This window comes from Tamandua tetradactyla, chromosome 9 (assembly GCF_023851605.1).
Source record: "Tamandua tetradactyla isolate mTamTet1 chromosome 9, mTamTet1.pri, whole genome shotgun sequence".
Taxonomy (NCBI): domain Eukaryota; kingdom Metazoa; phylum Chordata; class Mammalia; order Pilosa; family Myrmecophagidae; genus Tamandua; species Tamandua tetradactyla.
In genome coordinates, this window is record NC_135335.1 from 37,082,558 (window position 1) to 37,097,182 (window position 14,625).

The window sequence follows — 14,625 nt, forward strand, 5'->3', positions numbered from 1 at the left end:
AGTCTAAGGCCTTGTGTTTGCAGGGTGGTTGTACAGCAGGGAGCAGGATATGGAATGGGGCAGTCAGTGCAGTGATTTGTTTCAGGGTAGGTAGGGGTTCAGGTTGGGGGTGTTGCACTGATGCTTGTGAACATAGGCACCCAGTGGCCAGTGAGGATGTAGCTGTGTGGGTGCACCAGTCTGGGGGGCATAACCCTGATGTGTGCTGGTCTAAAGCACAGGGCCCTTTGTGCGCATGCGTAGAGCTATGGCAGCAGGTTGGTATTATGCCTTCGTGAATTGGGGGCACATGTGACCCAGCTGCACAGGTCAGTACTTTCTCAGAGCTGGGAAGTGTGGCTGAGGGCCTTTCACATGCACAGTTTTAGGACTGCTATGAAGTGTGGATCCCAGAGCTGAATGACTTGATTGGGGGCCTGTGTGCATGTGTGGGCCTAGGAGTGCTGTAAACTGATTTTCAGAGCTTGGGGTGGGTGGGGTGAGGTTGTGCAACACTATGGGCAGAAGGGCAGGGTTAGCCTGGGTATGGAGGTTAATGCCAGCCTTTATGCACTGACAACAACCTGCAGGGAACAGAGAGGGGGAACAGTGCTTAGAAGGGGTGCAGGAGAGGTGGGTTGGGCTGTACTTGGGGTGGGGCGTGAGGGGCAGGTACGTGCACTGGGAGCTGGTGGGCTGGGGGTGCCTAGAGCGTGGGAAATGTGATCAGGTGACCAGGTTTGTGTGCGTGAGGTGTGGGGTGAGTCACCAGTCACGGGGCTGCGCTGAAGAGGGTAATGTGCCCTAGGAACACATCCTGGCTTGCTTCCTTGTCCCCGGCTCCTGTCCGTGCTCTCCTGCGGGCCGCACGCCTCTCTGCCAGGCTTCAGCTTTCTGCCTCTCAGTTCCTCAGCCTCTGCAACCAGGGATGCTCTGTGTGATGCAGAAGGCTCTCCCAGGTCAGCGGCAGCCCCAAATTACTGCCTCAGTCACCCTCTTATCCTTTCTCTAACTTTTCGTGGAGCTGGGCTAATCTCAAGCCACTCTATTCAGTCATCTTCCTGGAAGTCCCATCTATGTTTTTTTAAACACTCCATAAGTTCAATTTGACAATGTCTATCAATATTTTAAATTCAGATACGCTTTCACTCAGTAAATCAACATCAAGGAATTTATTCTGCAGATAAAATAACCAAGGGCACAAAGAACTGTACACAAGGATTATTTGTCACACTACTGATCAGAAAATCTAATAGTAGTGCACCATAGACCAGCAGCTCTCAAATGTTTTAGTTTCAGGACCATTTTATACTCTGAAAAATTATTGGTGACCCCAGAGAATTTTTGTTTGTGTTGGGTTATATCTGAGAAACTAAAATATGTATTTATTAATTAATTTAACAATAACAATAATCCATTATATAGCAGCAGAGATAACATTTTTAGGAAAAATAACTTTTTTAACGAAAAAATTAGTGAGAATAGTGGTATTTTTAATAATTTTTTCAAATCTTAAAAATCAGCTGGATTATCATTTCTGTTTCTGCCTTCAGTCTGTTACAATATGTTATTTTGGTTGAAGTGTATGAAGGAAACCTGGCCTTAGACAGATCATGTAGTTAGGAAATGGAAAACCTTGTGGACCAACCTAAAAGGGTCTCAGGGACACTAGGGGCCTCGGACCATCCAGGAGAACCTCTGTTAACAGACCATCCTTACTTGGAATAGTAGGTAGCAAAATAGTAACACGAAACATTTGTCCAAGTATATGGTTAAGCAAGGAAGAAAAGTGTAAAGAGTATAAATAGTATGAATAATGTGATAATATATTTAAAAAGTGAATATTGTACGCAAATATTTGCTTCTATAAACTTAGAATACATTAAATATTATTACACAAGAAACTTGTAATAAGGGATTGCCTTTGGGAACATAACTAGGGGCAGAAGTGGGAGAGAATATTATTTTCCAGTATGTGTGTCTTTTTTTTTTTTTTTTAAAGAGAAGCCTCAGTATTTTATTATTATTTTTAAATTTTTATTATTATTTTTTTTTACATGGGCGGCACTGGGAATCAAACCCGGGTCTCCAGCATGGCAGGCAAGAACTCTGCCACTGAGCCACCGTGGCCCGTCCATGTGTGTCTTTTTTTAACTATTTGAATTTATTACCACGATATGAATTACCAGTCAGGAATGGATGAAAATTAACCTTCAGATTACCTTCTATCCATACCAATTCCATTTGTCCTCCCCTTTCCCGTCAGGCAGCCTTCCTGACAGTTTGGTGAACATTCTTCCAGATCTTTCTCCATGCATTTTTGTATATATTTGTACACATATATATGCATGTAGGGGTTTGGGTTATTTTGTTTCACGTAAATGCTCATACTTACACATATTATTCTGAAGCTTGCTTTTTCCTGCTTGTGCTTATTATGTCTTAGAACTTTTCTTTCAGATATCCCCCCAAAACTTCATTTGTTATCAAAATATTTGAAAAAATAGCATCCTTGAAGGTTTGAAAATAAAATCAAAGAACTTTCCTTTTGAGAAAAGTAACTTACTTGGGTTTAAGATTTTTTTTTAACTAAAGAAACTACAGAATACTGTATTTTACTTTTTTGTTTCTCTTCCAAATAATAGGGGCAACTAACATTGTATTGAATAACAGAGTAATGGGATTTCTAGAACTGGAAATGAAACTTGAAAAAAATAGCAACTATTTTAAACATAAGAAAAGAGTAAAGTAGCATATCAGGTTTTCTGTTTTCTAGGACCACTCCCTGTACCAATTGTGTAAGATCAGGATTGGGCAGACTTGAAACAAAGGCCTCGAGGCATCTGATCTGTGGCCTAGCTCTGGAGCTTGATGGACCTTCAGAGTTGTCCTGACTCAAGGCGGAGAGGCCAGGCCTTTGTATTGCTGCATTGTCCAGTCACTGGATATGGGCAGTGCCCTTTGGCTGAGGACAATTCTGGGAGGTGTTCTGGGAGAAGGGCTCAGCCAATTTTCCTAGCAGCTGGTGGAATGAGTACCTTGGTCCTAAAGGTAGACCATGTCTGAATTTTACAAAATAATAATAATGATTTTACTGAGATATAATTTGCATTATCATAAAATTCACCCTTCTAAAGTGAAAACTCAGTGATTTATAGTGTATTCACAGAATTGTGTAGCTATCACATATTTAATTTTAGAACTTTTCCATCACCCCCAAAAGAAACCCTGTACCCATTAGCATTCGCTCCCCATTTCCTTCCTCTACCCAGTCCCTGGCAACCACAAATCTGTTTCCTATCTCTATAAATTTACCTATTCCAGACATTTTCATATAAATGGCATCATGCAATACATGGTCCTTTTCCATATCTGCTTTTAAAATGCAATTTGAATCAGTGAGTTCCTGATTATATACCAAGAATGGAATGATCATATAGTAAGAATGTACATGTTTATATGTTATGTTTAAAGAAAATTAAATTTTTTTTAAAAAAAAATGCAGTTTGACTCTCAAGATTTAACTGAATGGTTTCATTTTCATGTTTTAATGAGCATTAAAGATTAAGGAAGATTAGGCAGAATTTAGCATTTTGTTAAAGCATGTCAGCTAATATTTTGCCATTAAATACATGCTTTCGAGTAAAGATTCTAGTGATTTTTTTTGCTCAAGAGAAAGCATTGGCAAATACTATTTTAAAATTCCTCATATTACTCACACCATTTTGGCATCTCTAAAATTCCTAGAAGTTTCATAAGTAAAGTATGAATGCAATATAAGATTCTTTTGGCTAATCTCAATACTTGGACCCAAAACATGAGTTCAGAAATATCATTTCTTGAATACTTTCAGAAATATCTACATTTTTTGTCATTTATATAGCCAAAACTAAGTAGAGGATGAGCCTTTGAATTTAGAATCATGCTCATGACAAATATTAAATATTCAGGTAAAAACTGCTGTCTGCCTTTAACAGAGCCACTAAATAATAGCATTGTTCTTTACATGGATTTTATGGACAAAACTAGAAAAGCTAAGCATTGTTATGTTGTCAGTATGTGTTGAAAGAAAAAAAAAGGTAGAGTAAGTGAATTGTAATTATTAAGAAAGTTGATCTTATCTGGAGAATATGAACCTAATATATAATACATTCATTTGTCTAATTTTTTCTTACTGTTCCCTTAATTGAAGTTAAAACCGTTTAAACGCTCATTAGAAGAATACAAGACATATTCTTACCTGAAAAATAACAAGATGAGCTGTGGAAGGTAGTGCCATTGGCTCTCAACTTGGTGTGCAGCCAAGGCTTACACAATTGTTTTCCACATTTAATTCCATGAAGTAAAGTATATTAGATTGGGAGTTTTTGACTCAAAGGTTTCCAAGTAAAGTGTGATATGTATTTTCATTTGTTTTATTTCTGCATTAATCTTCCAACTTGATGTGTTTTAGAATAAGTTCTGAACAGAAACCACTGGTGCAGCTTACTCCTGTTGAACAAATACTACGTTTTACTAATTCAGTTATTCATTCCCTAATTTAACTGATGTTTTTTTTGAGTCCTTGCGCTATGCTGGGGGATTAGAAGATGAATTGGGTTTATCTTTGCTATCAGTTTACTCCCAAAGTTTGTAAAATACAGCCTGATAGGTAAAAGGTACTGAAGACAGGAGGCCGAGATTCAGCTCCTACTCTCTCTTACTGGCTGCATGGTCCTGGGTGCATTACTCAGTTTCACTGTCTTTAAAAATGTCTTTATTATGAGTGCCTGGATTTGATGGGGTCTCACTGGATGTTAGCTTCCTTTTTACTACTAGATTTAAGACAAATAGAAATTTTTAAAAATATTTTTATTGTAAACAAACATATAAACATTCTTGACATGGTTACAATCAGTGACTCACAATATCATCTCATAGTTGTGTATTCATCACCGTGATCATTTTTTTGAACATTTGCATCTCTCCAGCAAAAGAAAGAAAAAAAAACTCCTACATGCCATGCCCCTTACCCCTCCCTCTTACCACTAGTATTTCAGTCTACTCAATTTATTTTAACCTTTGTTCTCCCTATTATTTGTTTATTTCTTACCCATATTTTTCACTCATCTCTCCATACCATAGATAAAAGGAGCATCAGACACAAGGTTTTCACAATCACATTGCAAAAGTTATACCATTATATAATCGCCTTCAAGAAACATGGCTACTAGAATACAGCTCTGCAGTTTCAGGTACTTCCCACTAGCCACCATCATTTACACCATAAACTAAAAAGGGGATATTTATATAATGTGTAGGAATAACCTCCAGGATAACTTCTTGACTCTGTTTGAAATATCTCAGCCACTGATTTATTTTGTCTCATTTCTCTCTTCCCCCTTTTGGTTAAGAAGGTTTTCCCAATCCCTTGATGCCAAGTCCCAGCTCATCCTAGGATTTCTGTCCCACATTGCCAGGGAGGTTTACACCCCTAGGAGTCATGTCCCACGTAGAGGGGTAAGGCAGTGAGTTCAACTGCCATGTCGGCTGAGAGAGGTCACATCTGAGCAACAAAAGAGGTTTTCTAGGGGTGACTCTCAGGCCTAATTTTAAATAGGTTTAGTCTGTCCTTTACAGAAATAAGTTTCCTAGAGGCAAACCCCAAGATTGAGGGCTCGACCTATTGATTTGGTTGTCCACACTGCTTGCGAGAATATCAGGAATTCTCCAAATGGGGAAGTTGAATTTTTCCTCCTTTCTCCCCATTTTCCCAGGGGGACTTTGCAAATAATTCTTCATTCACTGTTCACATCACTCTGGGATTTATATGGGCATCACACTAACCTGGATAAACCAACAAAATCTCTTTACAAACAAAATGACTGTATTTTGAGTGTCTGGATTTGATGGGTCTCACTGCATATTAGCTGCAACCCCACTTTTACTACTGGATTTAAGACAATTAGAAATTTTAAAACTGAAAATCAGAAGTCATTCTTTTCTCATGTAGAAATGTAATATTGTAGAAAAAGAGTTGTCTTTTTTAAAGGGACTTAGACTCCTTAACACCTATGCCTTCAGCTTCGGAAAGGAAGAGAGTTTCTGCTTAGTGTGCAGCAGAGTCTAAGGTGTGGGGACATACATGTTTGTGTGATTTTAAAGAGCACCCATTTTGTGATTTAAAGGGAAACCATTATCTTTGCATATTTATAGAATTTAATGTACTTTCCATAAATAGCATCTTGTTTCTCCCCTCAGATAGATAAAAGCCCAGAAGGACAGTTCACTCAGCTAATGACATTGCCTAAAACCTTACAGCAACAAATAAGTCATATTATGGACCCTCCTGGGAAAAACAGAGATGTGGAGGAAACATTATTACAACTCGCTCATGATCTTGACTGTGGAGAGGTGGTGCGGCTAGGTATGTTTATGACTTTGACAGTAAGGAAGTGTTGGCCCTGGGTAAAAGCAAGCTTTGTTTGTGACTGAGATTCATATTTAGTCTTTCTTGCCTAGCGAGATCAAGTGATAGATTGCCTCTAGGAAGGAAAGCACCAGCAATCCAGGGTTTTATCCAAATCTAGATTTACCCTTGTTTGAAGTAGAGTGGTCAAAGTACTTCTGTTTCAGATTCCTGTGTGCCACATCATCATCAAATGATAAAACATTGTTTCTTTTGGTTCAAGGACATAATTTCTGGAAGTTGCATAAGAAATAGGTCTGTGTCCTTCATGGTGGTCTAAGGAAAAAGGAGACTTGTGACATTTTTAATGTTTTTAAACATTAAGAACACAGCTTCCATCCATCCACTCTGATCTGATACATCTCAGCTGTGATAAATAGACTCCCTTTGCCACAGTGCATGTTCCCACAGCATTATCCCCAGGGCCTCCTTCATATTTATCAAAAAATCTGAACCTTGTCTTCAGAGAACACTTTTCTTTGAGGTATTTAAGATAATTTATAAGATCAGTCAGTAATGAAGTAATTATGGGATTGAAGATGATGCCTTCACTCAAATGAATATTTACTGAATTCCTCCAGGATACAAGCCACTGTGCTAGATGCAATTTACAGTAATGATATTGAACATTAAGCCAAAGTTTAACATGAGCCACCATATATGTACCACTCACACTATCTCACTGACCAGCCCCAGATTTTCAGAGCATATGTTTAGGTGACCAGGTACCTATAATAAGGACTGATTTGTCTAAGGCATGGTGTTTGTTTTAGCATGATCCTGGTAACAGTGGAATCGCTGCTGCCTTTGTAAGGAGATGCAGGGCGTGTTACTGGTGCTCCTCACTGTGGAATCCTCTATATGAGTTTTCAGAACGAATGTTTTTCTCCTAGACAGGAACATGTTTTATATTTTTCACATCTTGGGATTGAGAACCAGCAGCTTTAAGCAAATTTAAAGTCATAAAAACTGAGTTGAAAGAGACTTTAGGGCCAGCTAATCCACTCCACCTGTCTAATAGGTGAGGCGACCCATGTCCAGAGAGGTTCAGTGATTGGCCTGTGTTCACGTAGCTGGCTGGGAATGGTGTCTGCTATTCCAGTCTCCTGATTCCCTTTTCACAGTCAATCTGGAACACCATAACAGAGACAGGCTTGCTTGTTTATTAGGTAATTTGGAAAGAATATTTAGTTTCAGGTTTTAAACTGTTGGGATTACTGACATGGTTTTTGGTTTTGTCACACAGGGCTTTCTTCAATTGTGAGGCCTTCTAGTATGAGGCAGAGCACCAAAGGCATTTTTACTGCTGGTAAGAACTTTAGAAAATTCATGCTTAATGTACCTGCTGGATTGAGTGGCTTTAGCACTCCTGGTTAGAATGTAAATCTTTATCTGTATCCTTGAAGTACTTGCTGAATTTTGATGGTCATAAACTAGGATAGTGCAATAACGAAGCATAACAAACTCTGTAATCTGGTTATCTAAGATCTTAAACAGCGTAAGCTACTGTTGAAAGAGTTTATACCCTCTAGAAGTTTCTGAGTAATTCCTTAAATGCAGGCTTTTTCCTCATATTTATTTTTCAAAATTATGCATGCACATAGTTGCAAAACCAGTAGCACCTTGCTCTCCTTCCCTGCTTTTCCTCTCTGGCAGAGATGACCACTTCCAACTCTCTTAGTTGGTTGTTTCAGTTTTTACTACCTTTTCCCTAAATAATAATTTTATATTGCTCCTCGTCCATTTTTCAGTTTTAGACACCATCTGTTGACTTCCCACTATGGAAGATAGAATTCAACTGTTTCACCCACCCTTCCCACATTTATTTGCCTCTCCTGTCCCTCAATCCTCTTAATATAGGTATATAACTTAACAGTGTTCAGTGTTTGCATCATTATGACTCTTGAGAATGTGAACCACAGGTAAGTCATACAGTACACTTTTACTTTCCTGCACAACTTTCTTTTCCCATGGAGAATGTCTTCACCTCTGTTCCATGTTGGATCCCCATTTCCTGTATTTTGTGTCTTTTTGCTGTGCGCTCTCATTTTCGTGAAGTGCATCATCTAGTAATTCTCTGAGAAAGGATGTATGGGAGGTAAATTTGGAAATCATGATGTCTGACAGTAGCTTTAGTTTACCCTCACACATAATTGATTCTTAGGCTTGGTATAGATTACAAATCATTTTCTTTTAGAATTTTGAAATTGTTGCTCTGATTGCCTTTTCACTGCTGGGATTACTGTTTAATTCCAAAGCTATTCTGATTCTTTATCCTTTGTATATGACCAGTTCTTTCTCTCTGGGTGTTTGTCAGGTCTTGTTTTTTCCCAGTGTTCTGAAATTTCTCAGTGATGTAAGTTAGTGGGAATCTGTTTCTTTCAGTTCTGTAAATTTTTCTTATTTATTTATTTTTCTTCCGTTTTATTCTAGGACCCTCTCCACTAGTTCTTTGGTTTTCTTTCTTTTGCCTCCTATTTTTTTTCTCACACATTGTGTTAGGGTTCTCTAGAGAAACAGAATCAATAGGAAACACTCACAAATACAAAATTTATAAAAGTGTCTCACATGACCATGGGAACGCAGAGTCCAAGGTCTGCAGGGCAGGCTGTGAAGCCTACGATTGCGATGGAGGGTCTGGACGAACTCCACAGAAGAGCAGGAAGAGAGCCTGTCTCTTCTGAATCCTCCTTAAAAGGCTTACAGTGATTAGATTAAGCAGCACTCATTGCAGAAGACACTCCCCTTGGCTGATTACAAATGGAATCAGCTGTGGCTGCAGCTGACATGATCATGATCTAATTCTATGAAATATCCTCATTGCAACAGACAGGCCAGCACTTGCCCAGCCAGACAAACAGGTACCACCACTTGGCCAAGTTGACACATGAAGCTGACCATGACACACACATATATACATAAAAATTTGAATATACAGTTACAGAACATTACAACATGCTGACATCTGGTTTTATCAGTCATTTTGCAAACATGATACAAAATGTGTTGAGATAAAATGAACTTGGATTATTTATCTTATTTTTCCTTGCAGTTAAACATACATAATAAAAACATCACTGCTTGCTTGTTTGTCTCTCCTCATTTAGCATAAAAACACATTTATTTATTTTTTTTACTTGAGGGAGCAAAACAGTTATTTTTCTTTTCCTGCTATATTCCTGTCTAAACCATTTTTACTGCAAACTATGCTTGAATCTTAGATAAATTTTTTACTTTTTTTGAAATATAAATATAAAAAACCAATAAATTTCAAAGTACATTGTATAAAGTAGTTATCGAACAGATTTCAGAGTTTGGTATGGGTTTACAGTTCCACAATTTTAGGTTTTTCCTTTTAGCTGCTCCAAGACACTGTAGACTAAAAGAAATATAAGTGATTCAGCAGTCATAATAATTTGTTAAATCCTATCTTCACCTTATAACTCCTCCTTCTCTTTTGATCCTTCTCCCAAATTTTAGGGGTGTTTGTGTTGTGCCCATTCTAACTTTTTCATGTTGGAAGGGGATGTTGATTGGATGGGATAGGGAGATGTAACTAGTTGATGTTCTTGGAGAGGCTGGCCCCTCTGCGTTTCAGGACTTATCTAGGAACCCATCTGGAGGTTGTAGGTTTCTGGAAAGTAGTCTTAGTGTGTGAAACTTTTGTTTCCAATAGAGCCCTAGGTGTTCTTTAGAGTTGGCAGAAATGGTTTTGGTTGGGATTCAGCCGACTATGGTAATTAGCAATATCTAGCTGAAACTTGCGTAAGAGTAGACTCCAAAATAACCTCTTGACTGTTTGAACTCTCCTAGCCACTGATACCTTACTTGTTATATTTCTTTTCCCCTTTTCGTCAGGGAGGCGCTGTTGATCCCATGGTGCCATGGCCAGGCTCATCCCTGGGAGCCATGTTCACATTGCCAAGGAAACTTACACCCCTGGATATCATGTCCCACATAGTGAGGAGGGTAATGCTTTTACTTCTTGTAGTGTTGTTACCTCCAGTTTGGTTTTTTGGCATTGTTTTTTTTTTTTTTTGCATGGGCTGGCACCAGGAATCGAACCTGGGTCTCTGGCATAGCAGGCGAGAAATCTGCCTGCTGAGCCACCATGGCCCGCCCTGCCTCCTATTTTTAATCTCTCTTATTGCTCTGCTTTCTGAAAGATTTTTTCAGTTTTAGCTCCCAAGCTTTCTATTGAGGTTTTTTTTTTCCTTGCTGTTTTTATTTTCTAAGAAATTTGTTGTTGTTTCCTGAACGTTCCCTTTTTTATACATAACATCCTGTTCTTCTTTTATGGGTGAAATATCTTCTCATATTCCTGGTAGTTTTTTGGAAGTTGTGAATTTTCTGAGAGGTGTGTGCATGTGTGTGTGTGTGTGGTCTGTTTGTTTGGTTTCTGCCTTTTTTTAGCATGTTATCATGGCTCTAGAATGTACCTGGTTTTCTATATTATGGAGACCCTCTATTTCACCTCTCCAGAGTATTAACCTCCAATTATCTATTAGAGGAAATAGTCACCCATTTACTTGGAGTGGGGAGGAGATTTAGGGGTAACTCTTAAAAAGAGCCCATTCACTTGTCTGTCCAGGCCCTATCTATCTCTACTTTTAAAAACTCCTGGTCATCTTAATCCTGAACCTTTGGGGGTTGCTGATGGGTAAATCAGGTCACTTCTTAGCTTTCTCCTGTGCTGGTTTAGAATTTGGTTTCTTAAGGTATGCTAAGACAGTTTCACTGATCTATTAAGTATCTGAAACTTTGATTCCTTTGCATGTCCGGGTTGGTTTATAGCTTTAAAAATTCCTTTTATTGTCATTTTGTCAAGTTTAGGGATTTAGTAAAAGGCATACTGTGTGCATTCAATCTATTTATCTTTGCTGGCTTTACTTTTACTTTTGTGCTTTATTCCTCAAAGATCCTAGGATTCTCTCTTTGTAAACATGCACAGCTGATCTTTTTTTTTTTTTTCATGGTTTGCATTTCTAGGCCATCATGTTCAGTTATACAGCTGTTTTATTTTTTTATTTTTTTGCTGGGGTGGGAAGCAAAGATATGATGTATCCAATTGTGAAAACATTTCAGATTAATCAGTTTTACCTGAGTGTAGTGGTAGTTGGTATTAGTTCCCAACAACAGCAGCTGTTACTGTTGACAGTTTGAGCAAGTACACTGCTAAGCAGTTTACAGAACTTTTCTCCATTAACTGTCTCAACCCCCACAGTTTCATCTTTTTTTATGCATGACAAAACCATTCAGGCAGAGAAGATAAGCAATTTGCCAAAGGTCATAAAGCTCAATGACAACCTGGGATTTGATCTGAGATTTTTCTGTCTGCAGAGCCTATGCCCTCTCTTGCTTTTCCACACCCATCCCTGGTCTTAAATTACTCGGTCCGCCTGACAGATGTGGTATCTTTACACTGGTCATAGTACTTACATCCCCCAGCTAAACTGTCTTACTTTGGGAAAAGAGATAAATGCGTGAGACTGGGAACACAGAGGTTGCAGAGGTACAAACGAGTAAACCACTCAGTAGTGTTGTTTCCTAGTTGTTTCCAGTCTTTTGACAAAGCTGTGATCTTGCCAGAACACATGAAATCAAGGAGAGACCCCCTTCTGTTTTATACAGCTGTTTTAAAGTATTTTTTATGATTCTGTCTTCATTGATTTTTTTCTGCACCCTATCAGTGCTATAAATTGAAAAATGTAAGGTCCTAGAAGGGGAAGAAAGAAGTACCCAAACTTATTTGTAAAGCATCCTCTATAAATCACAAAACAACTTGAGTCTTTCCATATAAAGATGTCTGTTTGCCAACCAAAACGAGACTGATTTCTGTCATTTTCTTACCCTGAGAAATTATCTGCTGCTATTTATAAAATAATTTTAAAGCTTTTCAGATTTTTCTTCTTGTTTATATATTTTTCCTTCATTGGGAAGTTATTAAGAGAATTGAGTATATGACACCTTAGTAAGCTGATTTTGACTTCCTCCCCCCCTTTTAGGCAGTTTTAGTTCAAGCCCAGGTTTTTAAGCTTATTATAGCTTTTCCTAAATATCTTCATTTTGTTCTATGCCAGATAATTAACATCTCTCCAGCTGTAAAGGTGATGCACAAAAGATTGTGGAGGTTCTTTTATGCCTGAACATTCTAAATTTTTGCAAGGCTCGTTGCAGTTTCTATTTGTTTATACCTTTTTATCCTATAATTTCATTATTTGTAAATGAACTATTTCGAAAATACAGAAAAATATAATTCCAATTCTAGATTGTATCTTAAGAAAAGTCATCAAAGATGCTAATGATAATTTTGTGTGTCAAAGCTAACCTCATGCCAGTATTATTTATGCTAATGAAAATTGATAGAAACACTAATTTTCACAATAGGAATTTGATTAAATTAAATATGAACTATTCAAGTACAGTTTGAAGGTGTTCTGTGACAAAAGCATTAAAAGGAGTTTAAATCAGACCTTAAGTATTTTAGCTAAAGGAGACGAAACGATCCACTTTTTCACAGATATGTTTTTGGACATCCTTATCTTTGTTTTGCTTTGCCTTTTTTGGTGTGGTAAAGAGTGGAATGTGGCATCTAACAAATCTGACTTCAAAGCATGATTCTTCCACTCACTAGCCAGGCAAGTTACTTAACCTTTAAAAAAAAACCAAACATTTTTTTATTGTGAAATATAACGTATGTACAAAAAAAAAAAACAGAGAAAAAGCAATAATTTTCAAAGTATACTCCAACAAGCAGCTACAGAGAAGATTTCATAGTCTGATTTAGGTTACCATTCCACAGTTTTAGGTTTTTCCTTCTAGCTGTTCCAGAACACTGAAGGTTAAAAGAAATATCATTGCAGTGATTCAGCAGTCATACTCATCCTATCTTCTCTGTTGTGACTACTCCTTTTCTTTTGATCCCTTCTCCCACTCTGTAAGGATCTTTTTCATGTTGAAAGGGGTGTTACTTTTATAGGATGGGGGATGTATTTAGTTGATATCTTTTTCATGTTGAAATGAGTGTTGTTATTATAGGTTAGGGGAATGTATTTTGTTGATATTCTTGGAGAGGCTACCCCTTCTGGGTTTCAGGACTTTGTAGCAAAACCCTCTGGAGGAGGGTTTCAGGAAAGTAAACTAGTAGTGCATGTACTTAAGCTTTTTAAATCTCATATGTAAAATGGGGCCAATGATCGTACCTACCTTGTATGGTTATTGTCAGAAGTAAATGTGATGATCCATATAATACACTTGACACCTGGTAAAAGGTCAACAAATATCAAGATGAACATTCACTGAAATGGTTGATACTGAGAGGGAAGGCATTGGAAAGGCAGTAGGAAAAGAAGCATCAGATTCTCTGCAGAGGTGATACTGCCTTCAACTTGTAAAATCTTTTTTCTCTCTTTTTTTGATAGATGCTAGGATATTAGATAATGGAAACATCATTTATGCCTCCTTTTCAAATCCATCTCCCTCCCTTTCTCTCTCCCTGGAGCTTACCTCTATTCAAAAGTTGGTATGTCTCTAACCTGTTTATGTTTTTATACTTTTACTTGATGTGTATGTGCCCTTAAAAAAATATAGTCTAGGAGGGGGTCCAAGATGGTGGCTTAGTGAGGTATGGAATTTAGTTTGTCCTCCAGAGCAGCTAGTAAATAGCTAGGAACAGTACAGAACAACTGCTGGGGCCACATCAATGACCGAACACACAGCGTTTGCCAGTCTGGATAAACTGGACTAGCTGCAACCCCACCCAGAACCAAGAGTCCCCCAAACCAAGGAGGCCAGTGACCCTTTCCCACAGTCTGGTTCCAGAGGGGAGCAGGGGCTGAGCTCAACCAAGCTCCAATAGTGGAGTTAATTAACAAATTCTGACTACTAAAAATAGATCCCCTGCTCAGCTGAACCTTGATAAAAGCTGAGGTTGCTGGTTTTTCCCCTGGCACAGAGGGGGCAGGGCTGGTGGGGGTGGGGGGGGTGGAAGAGTGGGGGGGGGGTGGTTTGGATTGGACAGCACAAAATACTTGAAAAGGTCTGGGCCCTCAAGGAGAGGAGGGGGCACATAGGACCTAGAGAGACATAGAGCAATGTACCAACTTAAGCTCTTGATTGGCAAACCTAAGGAACAGGGGTCCTGCTCTCAAAAGGATTATTTTTTTTCTTTTCTTTTTTGTGGCTGTGTTTCTACAGCT

At 38.3% G+C, this 14,625-nt stretch overlaps 1 protein-coding gene across 10 annotated transcripts in view; it reads left to right on the forward strand.

Moving 5' to 3' along the window:
- TAMM41 (TAM41 mitochondrial translocator assembly and maintenance homolog) overlaps positions 1 to 14,625 on the forward strand; it is a 76,337-nt gene that overhangs the window by 34,221 nt on the left and 27,491 nt on the right. For 5 of the 10 annotated variants that reach the window (XM_077116520.1, XM_077116519.1, XM_077116529.1 and 2 more), the window contains 2 exons: positions 6,220 to 6,385; positions 7,674 to 7,736. The exons of 1 other annotated variant lie outside the window; for it this stretch is intronic. In XM_077116520.1, the coding sequence (XP_076972635.1) occupies positions 6,220 to 6,385; positions 7,674 to 7,736 (229 nt within the window). Of the gene's footprint in view, positions 1 to 5,103; positions 5,214 to 6,219; positions 6,386 to 7,673; positions 7,737 to 10,285; positions 10,442 to 14,625 lie in introns of those variants that run through there. 4 more of the 10 variants (XM_077116522.1, XM_077116521.1, XM_077116524.1 and 1 more) reach the window with 4 other exon arrangements.